The 18,670-nt window shown below is 43.4% G+C and overlaps 1 protein-coding gene across 1 annotated transcript in view; it reads left to right on the plus strand.

Annotated features, from left to right (window-relative positions):
* Window positions 1–18,670, plus strand: part of R3HDM1 (R3H domain containing 1) — a 180,653-nt gene that overhangs the window by 109,591 nt on the left and 52,392 nt on the right. The window contains 1 exon segment of the mRNA XM_027768764.1: window positions 2,281–2,432. Coding sequence (XP_027624565.1) covers window positions 2,281–2,432 — 152 coding nt within the window.

The following is an 18,670-nucleotide window of genomic DNA, read 5'->3' on the forward strand; positions in this document are numbered from 1 at the left end:
GGCTCACCGGCCAGTGAGAAAAATGCAATTTTTAAATAAATTATAGCTTTGTTAGTGTCATCTTTTTGGGTTTTTTTAGTTTGCTCTAGGGCATGTGGTTTGTGTTGGGGGGAAGAGGAATATGTGAGAAATCACTCCTGGATGGATGGCCATACCACAGTCCCTTCTCCATTCTCTCAGGACCTTATACACACACACATGTCCAACATGTTTTTCAAGCCGCAGGGTCCAAGGCTCAAACCATGGAATCAGCCATGTGGGATCCATCTGCCTTAACCTCCATGCCATCTGCTGGCCCCAGTCTTTTTTTTTTTTTTGATAGAGCTGGATATTTTTAATATTCCAGAACTAGGATAGTTATTATTTCTACAACATACTTCTTTAAGTTATAAGTTATCTCCTCATGGTATTTTAGGTAATCCTCATATTGGGTAACTGATTAGGAGGTGTTGCTCTGACCAGCAGGTGAGTGACAGCCTACTTTATCATATGCTTCCTACTACATTTGGTAGACAAACTGAGTACTGGTAAACCATCACTACAGAAAAAGCCAGAAAAGTCATCTGTCCTTAGTATTCTGTTCTGTAGTTATAAATTCTTAGGCAGTATCCCCCTCTCTTTTTTTTTGGTACTTTGTATTTTTTTCTTTACCTAGTTAAAAATTCATTTCTGGAGCTTAATTTATCTAGATTGTGTTGTGTCATTTTCTCAGATCTCTCTCTGTCTCTCTTTCTCTTTCTCTCTCTCTCTCTCTCTCTCTCTCTCTCTCTCTCTCTCTCTCATACACACACACACATATACATAAACTTAAATATAATAGAAATATTCTCAGAATGTTACATTATTGAGTACTTACTGCCACAGATTTCAGGTTCTGTTTAAGTGCTTCTTAATAATCCAAGAAGATACTTTTATCATCCCTGCTTTACAGATGAGTCAACTGAGATTTTTATACTTGCCAAGGTTGTAGAGTAAGTAAGAAAGTCAGGGATGGAAGCCATGTACTCTGACTCCAAAGCTTCAGTTCTTTAACTACTACACTATTCTCTATTCTCAGTAGACAAAAAACTGAAATATTGCATTATATACTGAATTAAAGTAGAACTTAATTTTCTGTTTGGGGTAATAAGTCAAAAGTAAATAACCAAGAGATTATTGTATATTTTGAGAGGGCTAATTGTGTTTCAGAAATATATAGGCAAGCTTAGAAGTTAATCATTAACTTTTAAATCGTAGAGCCAAGAATAGAGAATAGTGAAGTAGTTAAAGAACTAAAGCTCTGGAGCCAGAGTACATGGCTTCCATCCCTGACTTACTCTACAACCTTGGCAAGTTTAAAAATCTCAATTTACTCATCTATAAAGCAGGGATGATAAAAGTATCTTCTTGGATTATTAGGAAGCACTTAAACAGAACCTGAAATCTGTGGTAGTAAGTACTCAATAATGTTAACCCTCACTGTCACTCCTGCTACTCCTATTGTTGACATCGTCATTACTGTCAGAAATTTTAGTGTGAGCCTTATTTGACCTAAAAAAATCACGGTAATTCAGCTCTATTATTGTGGTATATTTGTAAAGTAAGAATCTATTATGCCTGTGTGGTTTCTATTTTAGAAACTAGAGAACTGAAGGAGAATTGAAGAATCCATTCTGCCCATGTGTTTTCATGTATATAATGCAGAAAACAGAATGGAAATATCCACTGTGTCACCGAATACCTACTTTACTAGACCTTTCGATGTGTTGTTCATAGTGGAGAGAATACCTCCCCTGTGATGGAGATGCATTTCCATTTTTCAGCTAAGGAACTGAGGAACTTCCGAATAGTTCAAACATTTGCCCAGTGTCATAGAATAATCAAGTGATGGAGCTGATACCACATCTAAGTATCTTAAACGCCAAAGTTCATGGTCTTCCTGATCCATTGTACTTCATTGACTCCTTACTTGAATCTTATTTAACTCAACTTGAGGTAAACTGTATTACTCTTTCAGATGGTCATCCTTCTATGGAAGGTTTATTTTTTTAAATACTTAGGGACATAAGTTACATCCTTTCATAATCTAATGCATCTAGCCTACTGTAAAATTGATAAGTGCTAGCCAAAAACAACAGGTGGCTCCCAGGAACATAGAAATAAAGTGGTTTGGGAAAGTCTGTTGGCAGTATTAGCTCATTCCTAACTACTCATGCTTTGTAAGTTTGTTGGAGGCTGGAAACATTAACATTCTCAAGGTTTTAAAAAACCTTTTTCTCTTCAAATTGTCTCAAATTTTAGGTTTCACTGCCTCAAGGTTCTCAAGGAATTGCCCATCAGACTTATCAACAGTCTGTTATGTTCCCTAATCAGTCTAATCAAGGATCTGTGCCCACAACAGGAATGCAAGTTTAGTATAGTGTCATTCCACCTGGTCAGCAAAATAATTTAAGGTGAGTATGCCTGAGAAACCTATCCCTCTAGGTTCTCATTGTTGCTAAGTTAAAGCTGAACAAAGGGCATACCTGAGATCATTCTCTAAAGTAAAACAGAAAAATGAGGATACAGTCCCATTTTCTAATATTTCTTTCAACAAAATCAGTATAAACAGTGAAGAGTAGTCAAACCTCTCTTATGTCTACAAATTATGCCAGGCTTTTGTTTGTTTTTAAGTTTTGCTATAAGGCATGTGCACTTGCAGGGGAGAGAGAGGGCAGGTGAGAAATCAGCCCCCAGAGGGATGGCCACACTGCATCCCTTCTCCATTCTCCTCTTGGACATGCATGCACACATTCCCAGTATGTTGTTTTGTTTGTTTTTGTTTTTTGGAGAGTTTTTGTTATAGGGCATGTGTGCTCGCCAGACAGACAGAGAGAGACAGAGAGATAGAAAGCGAGAAATCACCCCCCAGGGGGGATGGCCATGAAGCAGTGCTTCTCCTTCATTCTCCTCTTGGGATCTTGGGCACGCACGCACACGCGCCCGGCGTGAGTTTAAGCCACCGATCCGGGACTCGAACCATGGTCAACTACGTGGGAGTCCAGCGACATAGCCATTACACTAACTGCTGGTTCCCAATATGTTTTTTTAAGCCAGCACTCTAACCATGCAGTCAGCCCTCCAGGATCCAGCCACTTTAACCTCTACTCTACCTACACCCATTAATCTCATTTTATTCACTCAAATTGGTCATAAACTTTGAAAATTAGAGTATTTGTTAGTATTTAAGGCTTTTCGTGGGAACTGCGGGAAATTGTGTGTTTCCTATATATAACATTACCAGCAAAATACCTTGCTAGAATCTTTAAGGCTTGGGGAGCCCATTGTTATTTTTCATTAGCAAATGGAAGGAGGCATATAGGAAATGTAAATGATACTACCTCTCTATTAAAGCAAGTCAGGAAGTATTCCATCAGCTACTTAAACTTGGAAGAGAAATTTCTCTGACAAGCAAGCCCTCATGTATTAAAAATAGTAATCCTCAGGACCAGCGGGTAGCATGGTAGTTGAGGTGCTGGACTCCCACATGACCAACCACAGTTCCAGTCCTGTACCTGGTAGCTGGCTTCCTCACTCTCCCTTTCTCTGACTGTCTTTCTCTGGTCAAAGTTGAAGAATGCTGATAATAAATAAAATTTAAAGTAAATAATTTTTTTTTTTTTAAAAAGTAATCCTGGGGCCAGCAGGTGGCGTGAGGTTGAGGCACTTAACTGCCACATGGCTGACCGTGGTTTGAGTCCTGGACTCAGCAGCTTGCTTTCCCACTTTCACTGTCTCCTCTCTCTCTCTCTCTCTCTCTCTCTCTTTCTCTCTCTGGTCAAATTTAAAAATATAATAATGATAATGAATAAAATTAAATTAATAATTCTTTTTTAAAAAATATCAATCCTCTTTTTTTTTTTTTTAAGAATTATTTTATTTATTTAGCTTTATTTGTTATTATTTTTAAGTATACCAGGGAGAGGGGGAAAGGGAAAGTGAGAAGGCAGGCCACCAGGTCCAGGACGCGAACTGCAGTTGGCCATGTGGAAGTCCAGCACCTTAACTGCTATAACACCTCCCAGCCCCAATAGTAATCCTCTCTTTTTAAAAAAAAAAAAAAATTATTTAATTTTGTTTATTATTATCATTTTTCAGTTTTGACAGGAAAGACAGAGAGAAAGTAAGAAAGCCAACCACCAGGTTTGGGACTTGAACCACTGTCGGCCATGTGGTAGTCCAGCACCTTAACCACCACGCCACCTGCCAGCTCCAGTAATCCACTCTTGAATCAGATCCCTTTAGTCTACTGTTTAGAATATATTGTCACACTTTTTTTTATTCTCATGACATCTCTGTGTGGTTGCCAGAGGAAGTACTGTGTTTTGTTTTGTTTTTCTCAAGGTTTTTGCCATAGTGTGCATGCACTCTCTAGAGAAATAGAGAGAGGAAAAGTAAGAAATCACCCCCTGGGAGGATGGTCACCCAACCCTTTCTCCTCCATTCTCCTGGGATTTTGGGCACACACATGCCCAGCATGAGTTTCAAGCCGCTAGGTCTGGGACTCACCACAGTTGACCATATAGGAGTCCAGCGCCTTAACCACCACATCACCTCTGGCCCCAGCTGTACTCTGTGTAAAAATGGACCCGTGCCAGCCTGACTGGTATGTCCATAGCATACTTAACTACAGTGCTGGAAGCCACATAGCCGGCCTTAGGTTTGGATCCCCAAGTGCACATCAGGCATGCGTGCCAGAGTGCCTAATATCCTAATGCACTTAAGGACTGGAGAAAGAGGATCATCGCATGATGATCCTGTTGGGAATGCTTCCCTGTCTTTTTTTTCCTTCTTCCACTTCTGCATGCACATGCACTCCATGATTAAAAAAATAGAAAAAGAAAATAGGGGCTTAGTTCAGATTTGATTTATTGTTAGAACCCCGCCAATAGGAACTCCCATGTTTAACCTCTTTGTGTCTTTGTGACTTCCAGTATTTATGTACGTCATTGGGGAGGTCTGGACTTCAGTGTCAAGTTGGTTGTGAATCTCACAGGCAACTTTAGAATTTTGGGTTATGCTGCAACCAACTCTTTTGAAGTATAGCTGATATATGATGAAAGTAAAAATGTGTACTGAGGTTACTTTCCCATTCGTTGTGTAAGTTTGAATTCTATATATAAGGAGAAAATGTCTACAGTCTGAGCTTTTTTTTTTTTGGTAATATATGTAAACTCGGAATCTAGAATACTAATTCAGTTTCTGAATTATCATTTTTAGGTAAAATTCTATACTAGAGTGAAATGAAGGGTGAGAAAATACCTGAATTTCTGCTTGTGGGCCAAAGTATAACCTTTCCTATGTCAGAGAAAATTACCAAAGTATTCATTCCTATGTAGGGCAGACACTGAGAGAAATAGGAACTACTTAATCCAAAGGTGATACCAAAAGAAACACCTAGTTCCCTAAGTTACTTCTGTCAGTCTCCATGCTGGGAAGAGGACGTTCCTTGAGAAGGAGATCAGTCCTGTGAGAACTTGGATAAGAAGACTTAAACTATCCCGTGTTTGTTGTATTTGTCATTCCTTGGAAACAATCTTATATGCTTGATTTTGAAGAAGCTGGCCCAAAGAATAGGAACAGAGGTGAGAGTACAATTTTGTACCGACCTCTACAATCAGCCGTATTTCAGGCATGATGGCAGAATCCAAAAGCTGTCAAGTGGGTGTTGATTATTACATTTTGGAAGGATTCATAGTTTTAGTCTTGGAAGGATCCATAATTTTAGTCCCTGGGCCTTTTTCTGCAAAGAAAATTAAATTTGGAGCACTAGCCTTGGCCTAGAGAATAGCCTAGAGCGTAGCAGTTAAAAGATAGGTGAGGTTTTCCATCAGCCTGAAATTTGAATCTTGATGTAAAGTCTGGAATTACTCAAAGTTTAGGTCCATGATCCAAATGAGGCAGGCAAGCTTCATTGACAGTAGTTACCTTGTAAACAAACTAACATTGATTGAATCCAACCACAGATTACCAGTGTAAGAAATGGAATCAGTGCAACATAAAGCAGGGAGTGTGTATTCTGTCAGAGGTGTCCTGGTACCTTGCCTTAGTTACTTGGCAAGAAGTTTAGTCGTGTACCGAATTAATTCAAGGATTCCATGAGGTGAAAAAAATATTTGTAATTACTTAACCACATTCTTCAAAGTATGACAACATTCTAGCCAGCCCCATGGCCTGATGGCTGGGGAAGCTGGATCTCCTGGCTAGCCATGGTTAATATCCTGCTGTAGGAGCTTGAAAAAATATGCCAGGTGCATGTGCATATGCACCACTCCCCCAAATCCTGATGGGATAGAGAAATGGAGAAGGGATTACATTGGGCAGTGCCCTTTCCCTCTTCTCCACTGTCTCTCTCTCTAGTGAATGCATGTGCCCTCTTGCAAAAACTATATTAAGATATAAAGTACTCTTTTTTTTTTTTTTAAGAGAAATTTTTGCTATAGAGTGTGTATACTCGACAGAGAAAAAGAGACAGAAAGTGAGAAATCACTCCACAGGAGAACTGTGTGGTTTGAGTCCTGGACCTTGTAGCTGGAAAAACATGCCGGGCATGTGTGCATTCACGCCCTTAATCCCAAGGAGAAGGGATTGTGGTATGGCCATAACACCTGAGGGGTGATTTCTCACTTTTCCTGTTTCACTCTCTGTCTCTCTCCGGTGAGCATGTACATCCTGTGGCAAAACTTAGAACAAACTGCAAAAAGGAAGATCAACTATTGAGGTGCCAGACTGTTGCTTGGTGGTTAAGAGCTGGATCCCTTGGGAACCAGCAGTTAGCGTAATGGCTATGTCGTTGGACTCCCACGTATTCGACCACGGTTCGCATCCCGGACCCGGTGACTTAAAACTCATGCCGGGCCCGTGTGCGTGCGTGCCCAAGATCCCGAGAGGAGAATGGAGGAGAAGGGATTGCGGCGTGACCATCCCCCCTGGGGGGTGATTTCTCGCTTTCTGTCTCTATGTCTTTCTCTGTCTGTCTGGCGAGCGCACACGCCCTATAGCGAAAACCTCTCAAAAAAAAAAAGAGAGAGAGCTGGATCCCACATGGCAGACCAAGTAGTTTGAGTCCCTGACCTGGAAGCTTGAAAAACACACCATGCATTTGTGCCTTCGAGCCCCAAATACCAACAGGGTAGAGAAATGGAAGAGAAGGGGTAACAGTGTGAGCCTGCCCCACTGGGGAGTGCTTTCTCCCTCTCATTCTGTCTCTGGCAAGCACATGCATCCTTTGGCAACTATAAATTGGTATTATTATTCACATAATTGAATTGTCATCTATGAGCCTAATATACAGAGGCCAGTCCTTCATATGCCTAGATTTAGTAGCTTGTGTAAATATATTTCATCTTACATATTTCCAGTCTATTTATATGAAAAGCCAACATTAGTCTGAACACTCAGGCATCTAGAGCAGAACCTGGCATAGAGTAGAGTTTGCTGAATCTGTACTGAATTAATGTAATTCTTAAATGGCAAAGGCCAGTTTACACATATGTATATGTATATACATGTAATTAATTATTGGTTCTAATTTTATTTTATTTCTGTATTTTTTTATTTGAGGAATATTCAAAAAGTTCATAGAAAATGTGTATGATAGGAACCAGCAGATGGCATAATGGTTACATCACTGAACTCTCAGGTAGTTGACCGCATATGCCGTATAACAAATTAAAATAATAATAATAAAATTAAATAAATTTTTAAATAATAAACAAAGGTTTTAGACTTAGACAATCTGTCTTCAAGCCTGTGTTACCTTGGGCACCTTGGTTTTCTCTTTTGTTAGAGAAGAATAATATCGGGACCAGCAGTTAGCGTAATGGCTGTGTCGCTGGACTCCCACGTAGTCGACCATGATTCGAGTCCCGGACCCGGTGGCTTAAACTCATACCAGGCGCATGTGCGTGCATGCTCAAGATCCCGAGAGGAGAATGGAGGAGAAGGGATTGCGGCGTGGCCATCCCCCCTGGGGGGTGATTTCTCTCTGTCTTTCTCTGTCTGTCTGGCGAGCGTACGCGCCCTATAGCAAAAACCTCTTCAAAAAAAAAAAAAAGAAAGAAAGAAAAGAATAATATCTCATAGGACTAGTAAGCAGAATTACATTTCTAAGCCCAGCAGGTGGCATGGAGGTTCAGGCAACTGGATCCCACATGGCTGACCTTGTAGTTCGAGTCCCAGACCAGCCGAGGGAAAATCACCTGTGTTGCATGTGTGTGCATGCCCAAAATCCCAAGAGATGAATGGATTGCTTCAAACCATCCCCCAAGAAGGTGATTTCTCACTTTCCCTCTCTCTCTAGCAAACACATGCACCCTATAGCAGAAATCTACAGTAAAGTTACTAAAAGCTTCTTTTTGTTTGTTTGTTTAAGGATTACTTATTTTATTTTATTGATTGATTCATTTATTTTTAATATGACCAGGAAAAGACACACACACACACACAGGGAAAGTGAGAAAATAAGCTACCAGGTCCAGGACTCGAACCATGGTCGACCGTGTGGGAGTGTCCACTGTCCAGGACACCACCTGCTGGTCCCACAAAAAGCTTCTATACAGCAAAGGAAATAGTTAATAGGATGAAAGGCAGCCTGCAGATAGGGAAAAACTATAATGCATATATGTACAAAAAGTGCTAAAGTAACATCCAAAATGCATGATGAAGTTATGGAAAGTGCTAAGTTTATGGATTCATGAAATAACTGAGTTTCCTTTTTTTTTTTTCCTTTTCTTTTCTTTTAAGAACTATTTATTTAATTCTAGGACCAGTAGATAGTGTGACAACTATGTTGCTGGACTCCCATGTAGTCAACTGTGGTTCAAGTCCTGGACCCAGTGGCTTAAACTCAGTGCCCAAGATCCCAAAAGGAGAATGGAGAAGGGATTGCAGCGTGGCTTCTTTGTTTTAATTTAACCATAGAGAGACAGAGAGGAAATTGAGAAAGCAAGCCACTAGGTCAAGGACTTGAACCACACTTGGCCATGTTAGATTCCAGCATCCCAACCACCATGCCACCTGCCATCTTCCCATGTTTTTCAAATACATAGTGGTTGGGGTTGGCAGGTGCTGGACTCCCACAAGACTGACTGCTGTTTGAGTCCTAGACCTGGAGGCTTGCTTTCTTGCTTTCCCTTACTCTTTCTGTCTGTCTCTCTCTAGTCAAATTTAAAATAATAATAATAATAACAACAACAACAAATGGAATTAATTACAAAAATAAATAATGATGAAAATAAAAAACATAATGGACAACATTATTATACACAATAATGTGAGACTGAAAGCCAAAAAAAATTATGATCATGTTATTCAGGATCAGGAAAATGTTAAACACGTCTCAAAACGTGTTTCATTATTAACAAGCACTGCGTATAATTAATCATTATAGGAAAACTGTGTTAGTTGTGTTTAAAGAGGAACACAAATCAGACTGGCTCTGTGGTGCAGTGTAATGCACTGCTCAAGAAAAGCCAACTCTCACATGGTAACCACAGTTCAGATGCCCAGCCTGAGCAACCTGAAACCTAGTAGGCATGTGTACAAGCCTAGATTTAGGACTGGGGGCAGGGGATTGCAGCATGATCTTGTGGAGGTGCTTGAGGTGACAGTAAAAATTTATGCATTAAAAGAAACATGTTAAAAACAAGGTTATTTATTGATTAGTTGAAAATAATACTATAATGCGAGGCTTGGGGGAACCTAATGCAGAGTTAGAGTTAGGTATATTTCCCCTGGGACCATCAGTTCAGTATTTGGTTTGTTTGTTTGTTTGTTTTTAATTTATTTACTTATGTTTAGAGTTTTTGCCCCTACGGTATATGTACTCGCCAGAGAGAGACAGAGGGAGAGTGAGAAACTCCCCCTAACCCAGAGGTAATGGCCACGCTGCAGTCCCTTCTCTTTCATTCTTCTCTCAGGGCTCTGGGCACACATACGCTCCCCACGTAATTTTGAAGCCACCACGTCTGAGACTTGACATGGGAGTCCAGCACCCCACTCACAACTCTACCTGCTGACTCCAGTTCAGTATTCATTAATTTGGTGTGCATACAAACAACTTTATAAAACTTAATTCCTGGGAACCAGCAGTTAGCGTAATGGCTTTGTCGCTGGACTCCCACGTAGTTGACCACGGTTCGCGTCCTGGACCCGGTGGCTTAAAACTCACCCCGGGTGCGTGTGCGTGCGTGCCCAAGATCCCAAGAGGAGAATGGAGGAGAAGGAATTGTGGCGTGACCATCCCCCCTGGGGGGGTGATTTCTCGCTTTCTGTCTCTATGTCTCTCTCTGTCTGTCTGGCGAGCGCACACGCCCTATAGTGAAAACCTCTCAAAAAAGAAAAAAAAAACTTAATTCCTACAAGTAACAGGAAACAACTGAATTTTGTACCTAACAATGTGTTAAGTACTTATAAAAGTATTCAGGATGCATTAACAGGATAGCGGTTTATATTGTTGCTGAGTTTTAGTCATTTCCACTGCTAAAGCCTATTAAATTTTACTAAACTGTAGTTTTTATAAAAACCTAAATTTCTGTATATGAAACAGAAAATAATGCAAGACTGATACAAGAAAAGGCTCATTGCAAAGTAATGAGGAGCAAAATATATCTAAACACTTAAGCCTTTATAGTACTTCTGAGTTGTTAGAGAAGTCATGGTATATTTTCCTGTTTTTCTATGCAAAATACATCACGACTTTTCTGATGACCCAATAGTAAGGATAAGAGTATGTGCTGTTGGGTTTTTTTTATAGAAAACTATGAAACATAAAAAAAGTAAACCATAGAGGGACCAGCAGTTAGTGTAATGGCTATGTCGCTGGACTCCCATGTAGTTGACTGCAATTCACATCCAGAACCAGGGGGCTTAAAACTCACACTGGATGTGTGTTCGTGCGTGCCCAAGATCCCGAGAGGAGAATGGAGGAGAAGGAATTGTGGCGTGACCATCCCCCCTGGGGGGGGGGGTGATTTCTCACTTTCTGTCTCTATGTCTCTCTCTGTCTGTCTGGCGAGCGCACACGCCCTATAGTGAAAACCTCTCCAAAAAAATAAAAGTAAACCATAGAGGGACCAGCAGTTAGTGTAATGGCGATGTCGCTGGACTCCCACGTAGTCGACCGCGGTTCGAGTCCCGGACCCGGTGGCTTAAAACTCACGCCGGGCGCGTGTGCGTGCGTGCCCAAGATCCCGAGAGGAGAATGGAGGAGAAGGAATTGTGGCGTGACCATCCCCCCTGGGGGGGGGGGTGATTTCTCACTTTCTGTCTCTATGTCTCTCTCTGTCTGTCTGGCGAGCGCACACGCCCTATAGTGAAAACCTCTCCAAAAAAATAAAAGTAAACCATAGAGGGACCAGCAGTTAGTGTAATGGCGATGTCGCTGGACTCCCACGTAGTCGACCGCGGTTCGAGTCCCGGACCCGGTGGCTTAAAACTCACGCCGGGCGCGTGTGCGTGCGTGCCCAAGATCCCGAGAGGAGAATGGAGGAGAAGGAATTGTGGCGTGACCATCCCCCCTGGGGGGGGGGGTGATTTCTCACTTTCTGTCTCTATGTCTCTCTCTGTCTGTCTGGCGAGCGCACACGCCCTATAGTGAAAACCTCTCCAAAAAAATAAAAGTAAACCATAGAGGGACCAGCAGTTAGTGTAATGGCGATGTCGCTGGACTCCCACGTAGTCGACCGCGGTTCGAGTCCCGGACCCGGTGGCTTAAAACTCACGCCGGGCGCGTGTGCGTGCGTGCCCAAGATCCCGAGAGGAGAATGGAGGAGAAGGAATTGTGGCGTGACCATCCCCCCTGGGGGGGGGGGTGATTTCTCACTTTCTGTCTCTATGTCTCTCTCTGTCTGTCTGGCGAGCGCACACGCCCTATAGTGAAAACCTCTCCAAAAAAATAAAAGTAAACCATAGAGGGACCAGCAGTTAGTGTAATGGCGATGTCGCTGGACTCCCACGTAGTCGACCGCGGTTCGAGTCCCGGACCCGGTGGCTTAAAACTCACGCCGGGCGCGTGTGCGTGCGTGCCCAAGATCCCGAGAGGAGAATGGAGGAGAAGGAATTGTGGCGTGACCATCCCCCCTGGGGGGGGGGGTGATTTCTCACTTTCTGTCTCTATGTCTCTCTCTGTCTGTCTGGCGAGCGCACACGCCCTATAGTGAAAACCTCTCCAAAAAAATAAAAGTAAACCATAGAGGGACCAGCAGTTAGTGTAATGGCGATGTCGCTGGACTCCCACGTAGTCGACCGCGGTTCGAGTCCCGGACCCGGTGGCTTAAAACTCACGCCGGGCGCGTGTGCGTGCGTGCCCAAGATCCCGAGAGGAGAATGGAGGAGAAGGAATTGTGGCGTGACCATCCCCCCTGGGGGGGGGGGTGATTTCTCACTTTCTGTCTCTATGTCTCTCTCTGTCTGTCTGGCGAGCGCACACGCCCTATAGTGAAAACCTCTCCAAAAAAATAAAAGTAAACCATAGAGGGACCAGCAGTTAGTGTAATGGCGATGTCGCTGGACTCCCACGTAGTCGACCGCGGTTCGAGTCCCGGACCCGGTGGCTTAAAACTCACGCCGGGCGCGTGTGCGTGCGTGCCCAAGATCCCGAGAGGAGAATGGAGGAGAAGGAATTGTGGCGTGACCATCCCCCCTGGGGGGGGGGGTGATTTCTCACTTTCTGTCTCTATGTCTCTCTCTGTCTGTCTGGCGAGCGCACACGCCCTATAGTGAAAACCTCTCCAAAAAAATAAAAGTAAACCATAGAGGGACCAGCAGTTAGTGTAATGGCGATGTCGCTGGACTCCCACGTAGTCGACCGCGGTTCGAGTCCCGGACCCGGTGGCTTAAAACTCACGCCGGGCGCGTGTGCGTGCGTGCCCAAGATCCCGAGAGGAGAATGGAGGAGAAGGAATTGTGGCGTGACCATCCCCCCTGGGGGGGGGGGTGATTTCTCACTTTCTGTCTCTATGTCTCTCTCTGTCTGTCTGGCGAGCGCACACGCCCTATAGTGAAAACCTCTCCAAAAAAATAAAAGTAAACCATAGAGGGACCAGCAGTTAGTGTAATGGCGATGTCGCTGGACTCCCACGTAGTCGACCGCGGTTCGAGTCCCGGACCCGGTGGCTTAAAACTCACGCCGGGCGCGTGTGCGTGCGTGCCCAAGATCCCGAGAGGAGAATGGAGGAGAAGGAATTGTGGCGTGACCATCCCCCCTGGGGGGGGGGGTGATTTCTCACTTTCTGTCTCTATGTCTCTCTCTGTCTGTCTGGCGAGCGCACACGCCCTATAGTGAAAACCTCTCCAAAAAAATAAAAGTAAACCATAGAGGGACCAGCAGTTAGTGTAATGGCGATGTCGCTGGACTCCCACGTAGTCGACCGCGGTTCGAGTCCCGGACCCGGTGGCTTAAAACTCACGCCGGGCGCGTGTGCGTGCGTGCCCAAGATCCCGAGAGGAGAATGGAGGAGAAGGAATTGTGGCGTGACCATCCCCCCTGGGGGGGGGGGTGATTTCTCACTTTCTGTCTCTATGTCTCTCTCTGTCTGTCTGGCGAGCGCACACGCCCTATAGTGAAAACCTCTCCAAAAAAATAAAAGTAAACCATAGAGGGACCAGCAGTTAGTGTAATGGCGATGTCGCTGGACTCCCACGTAGTCGACCGCGGTTCGAGTCCCGGACCCGGTGGCTTAAAACTCACGCCGGGCGCGTGTGCGTGCGTGCCCAAGATCCCGAGAGGAGAATGGAGGAGAAGGAATTGTGGCGTGACCATCCCCCCTGGGGGGGGGGGTGATTTCTCACTTTCTGTCTCTATGTCTCTCTCTGTCTGTCTGGCGAGCGCACACGCCCTATAGTGAAAACCTCTCCAAAAAAATAAAAGTAAACCATAGAGGGACCAGCAGTTAGTGTAATGGCGATGTCGCTGGACTCCCACGTAGTCGACCGCGGTTCGAGTCCCGGACCCGGTGGCTTAAAACTCACGCCGGGCGCGTGTGCGTGCGTGCCCAAGATCCCGAGAGGAGAATGGAGGAGAAGGAATTGTGGCGTGACCATCCCCCCTGGGGGGGGGGGTGATTTCTCACTTTCTGTCTCTATGTCTCTCTCTGTCTGTCTGGCGAGCGCACACGCCCTATAGTGAAAACCTCTCCAAAAAAATAAAAGTAAACCATAGAGGGACCAGCAGTTAGTGTAATGGCGATGTCGCTGGACTCCCACGTAGTCGACCGCGGTTCGAGTCCCGGACCCGGTGGCTTAAAACTCACGCCGGGCGCGTGTGCGTGCGTGCCCAAGATCCCGAGAGGAGAATGGAGGAGAAGGAATTGTGGCGTGACCATCCCCCCTGGGGGGGGGGGTGATTTCTCACTTTCTGTCTCTATGTCTCTCTCTGTCTGTCTGGCGAGCGCACACGCCCTATAGTGAAAACCTCTCCAAAAAAATAAAAGTAAACCATAGAGGGACCAGCAGTTAGTGTAATGGCGATGTCGCTGGACTCCCACGTAGTCGACCGCGGTTCGAGTCCCGGACCCGGTGGCTTAAAACTCACGCCGGGCGCGTGTGCGTGCGTGCCCAAGATCCCGAGAGGAGAATGGAGGAGAAGGAATTGTGGCGTGACCATCCCCCCTGGGGGGGGGGGTGATTTCTCACTTTCTGTCTCTATGTCTCTCTCTGTCTGTCTGGCGAGCGCACACATCCTTTAGCAAAAACCTCTCCAAAAAAATAAAAGTAAACCATAGAGTATACCTGAAAATCTTAAATCTCCCTGATTTCTAGCAGCCTACCTTATGCATCAATCTATGATTTTTTTTTCTTTGGCCGTAAGAGAGAGGGAAGATAAGAAATCACATTCTGTGGGAAATGGCTGCACCACAATCCCTTCTCTATTTATTCTTCCTTTTGGGGTTTTGGCCACACACACACACACACACACCTGGCGTGATTTTTTTTTTTTTAGAAGTTTTTGCTATAGGGCGCGTGCACTCGCCAGGCAGAGAGAGAGAGACAGAGAGACAGAAAGCGAGAAATCACCCCCCAGGGGGGATGGCCACGCCACAGTCCCCTCTCCTCCATTCTCCTCTTGGGATCCCGGGCATGCATGCACATGCGCCCGGCGTGAGTCCAAACCACCAAGTCCGGGACACCAACCACAGCCGACTACGTGGGAGTCCAGCAACATAGCCACTATGCCAACCGCTGGTCCCGACCCCTTGCATGTTTCTCAAGCTGCCAGGACTGGGACTTGAGCCATGCAGTCAGCCATATGGGTCTAGCTGCTCCACACCACTGCTGGCTCCCACCTGGGTTTCTTCATCTTGGCAACATGTTAGAATAACCAGTGTTGCACTTATAATATACCAGTCCTATTCCCATCCCTGAATATTATCACTTAATTGTCAGTGCCTGATCTTAAACGTAAACTTGATTTTTTAAGGCCTTACAGGTGATTGTAATGAGCACCAAGGGTTGAAACCTACTGATCTACGTTAAACAGCCCTCTAGTCTTTTCATCCATGACTGCAGCTATTCACAGGTAGCCATACCCTGGTAATAATTTACACACTTGCTGTAAAGTCAGAAACGTCTGTTTACTATTGATGATTAGATTTTTATATGAATCTCAATGTCCCATCCTCAATCTGTATGAATTACTGCATACCAACGAGTATATTTGTTAGATAACACAAGTATATCTTAAACTCTAAGCTATAGAGTCCTTATTCAAGAGAGTCTTGTGTTTTCAGTACTAAATGGATTGTAATAGTTTTCGCTCATCACCAGATTATAACAAACGAGATTCCTATAAGCACACCAAGTGAGCCTTTGTTTGAAAGTCTTACCTTGTGTTGCTTAGCAACTGTTCTCTTGGCGGAGGCTCCTTGTGCAGCAGAAGAGTAGAATTTGAATGATTATTTTTACCATCACTTCAGCCTTTCATTTATCGCTGAGGTGACTTTGTATTTGTATTTGATTGCGTTACTGTCAATATGAAGATCGAGCACAGCTTGATCCACGTGTCTTCTGTCACTTCAGTGAGCAGTATTATTCAGGGACACTAGTTTCACAACTCATCATGAGATTTTTCGCAGTCGTTACTAGGGATAGAAAATGAATCATACCTGCAGAGTCTTCAAAAGTGGCGAGTGAGTTGGATATCTTCAAAATGTTCTCATTTTTAGTGGCTTTTCTCCTATTTTTAACTTTCATTTTCCCCATTTTTATCTTAGAATTCAAAAGGATAATATGTGTTTGTCTTTGATCTGTGATCTCAAAGGGCTAGCATTCAAAGAGGAACTTGAAACAACTATGACCTTTATTTTTTAGAGCTCTTTTTAAAAAATGCTTCACAGGATTTTTATGAAATAATGAAAAGGAAAACCTACTTTTAAGTCTTCTCCTTTTTCTCCTCATAGCCTGTTTTTCCTCATTTTGTTTCTTAGTGTCCCCTTTGTCGTACTTTTGATAAGTTCTTGAATTCATTTTATTTCTCATATGCTTCTAATTTTGCATTTTTAGTTTCTGGTTTGCCTCAGCCATCCTTTAAATAATTGTTGAAAATAAAATCTGTCAATTTAAATTATATCTTAACCTAGTTTTACTTATGTTGTTAGAAGGAAGTTGCTAATATCTAGCATAAAGGAATAAAGTTTAGTAGAGAATAAAATTTCAGTTTATCAAGGTGAAGAAACTCTAGCCATCTGTTGAACAACACTGTGCCCTCAGATAACAATACTGTATTGTACACTTCAAAAATCTGCTAAGGTGGCCCAGCTAGTGCTGTGGTGGTGAAGAGAGATGGATCTCACCTGAGTCCCAGACCCAGTAGCTTGAAAAATATGCTAGGTACATGTGTCTGCATCCCCAAAATTCTAGAAGAAATGGAGACAAGATTATGACCTGACTTCCTCCTGTGGGGAGTACTTTCTCACTTTCCTCTCTCTCTCACTGTCTCTTTCCAACAAGCATAAACCCTCTGGCAATTTTTTTAAAAAATCTTTTCAGGGCAGACCAGCAGATGGTGTAATCATTACGTGTCCCTCTGGCGAGGGCCTGCACCCTATAACAAAAATCTCTCTTAAAAGAAAAAAATAATAAAAAATCATACTGGGTAAATGTACGTGTATGCTCAAAATCCCAGGAGGAAAATGGAGGAGAAGGGGTTGCAACATGGCGATCCTCCTTTGAGGGTGATTCCTCACCTTCCCTCTCACAGTCTGTCTCTCTCTGGCAAACACATGCACCCTATAGCAAAAACCTTAAAAGATAAAAGCACACAACTGTTAAGGTGTGACCCAACCTCTGTGACACATACTGTTTGTACACTGTTGGGTCCAGAGGAGCAGCCTGGGATCAATTCCCCATCTAGCCTAACAGCCTGTAGTGGAAAGTTCTTGTTATCCCAGTATCTCAAAAATCTGAAGCAAGAGTATTGTAAACTCAAGGCAGGTCTGGACAGATTAGCAAGCCCTGTCCTAAAATAAAACCTAGACATGGTGTGCATAACTGTGAATGGGAGACTGACGTGGGAAAATCTTCATGTACCGAGACCAAGTCTTTTTTTTTTTTTTTGGAGAGGTTTTCACTATAGGGCGCATGCGTTCGCCAGACAGACAGAGAGAGATATAGAGACGGAAAGCAAGAAATCACCCCCCGGGAGGATGGTCACGCCGCAGTCCCTTCTCCTCCATTCTCCTCTCGGGATCTTGGGCACACACACACACGTGACCAGCATGAGTTTTAAGCCACCGGGTCTGGGACACGAACCGCGGTCAACTACACGACATAGCCATTACGCTGACTGCTGGTTCCCCCGAGACCAAGTCTTAAAACAAAAATTCTGTTGGTGGTGGCCCCATAACCTAGTGGTCAAGGTAAGCACATCCTTTGGTTTGAGTTCCAGCCCTGGCAGCCTAAAAAACACACTGAGCTGGTATACATGCTTGTCCAAAATCCTGACAACATAGAGAAATGGAGGAGAAAGGATTGCAGCATGACCACCCACCTACGAGGGGTGTCTTCTCCCTCTCTCCATCTTTCTCTTTCTCTCTCTAGCAAGCACCTACACCGTCTGGTAATTTGGAAAAGAAAAATCTATTAAGGTAGATCTCCTATCAAAATAAAATTTGAAAAGGAAAAAAGAATTGGCAGACCTGTATACTTTATGGCAGACCTGTACTGATAACCTGTATCAGCATAAACAAAATAGATGGAGAAAGAAATCGTCGAATGAATGAAATACAAAAGAGATTATTCTCACTGCTAAACATAGCCTTTTGAGAACATTCATTTCCTTTTTATAGGATATAATAGTTTGACTTTTTACCATTTTTTATCAGCATGCATTTATCAAAATCCATTATTAAGTTTATTGACAACAAGTAGTGTTTATTTAGGGAGCAGCATACTATAGTTATTTCTGTGAACTTATAAAAATAATGATAATGATACTTTGAATTAAAATTATATTAAGTAGATGCTTTAACAAATAAAAGGGAGAGTTGACATTTCATGTAGAAAGGGCTCTTTATTTCATGCAAAGCAAACCAATCAGAGCATGGCATCTCTTCAGTCTCTTGTAAAGAGTTTTTTTTTTAGAATTATTTAATTCCTTTTTTTTTTTTTTTTTTTTTAACAGAGAAAGAGAGGGGGAAAGGGAAAGGGAGAAAGG

Source organism: Tupaia chinensis, unplaced genomic scaffold (assembly GCF_000334495.1).
Source record: "Tupaia chinensis unplaced genomic scaffold, TupChi_1.0 Scaffold147433_1, whole genome shotgun sequence".
Taxonomy (NCBI): domain Eukaryota; kingdom Metazoa; phylum Chordata; class Mammalia; order Scandentia; family Tupaiidae; genus Tupaia; species Tupaia belangeri.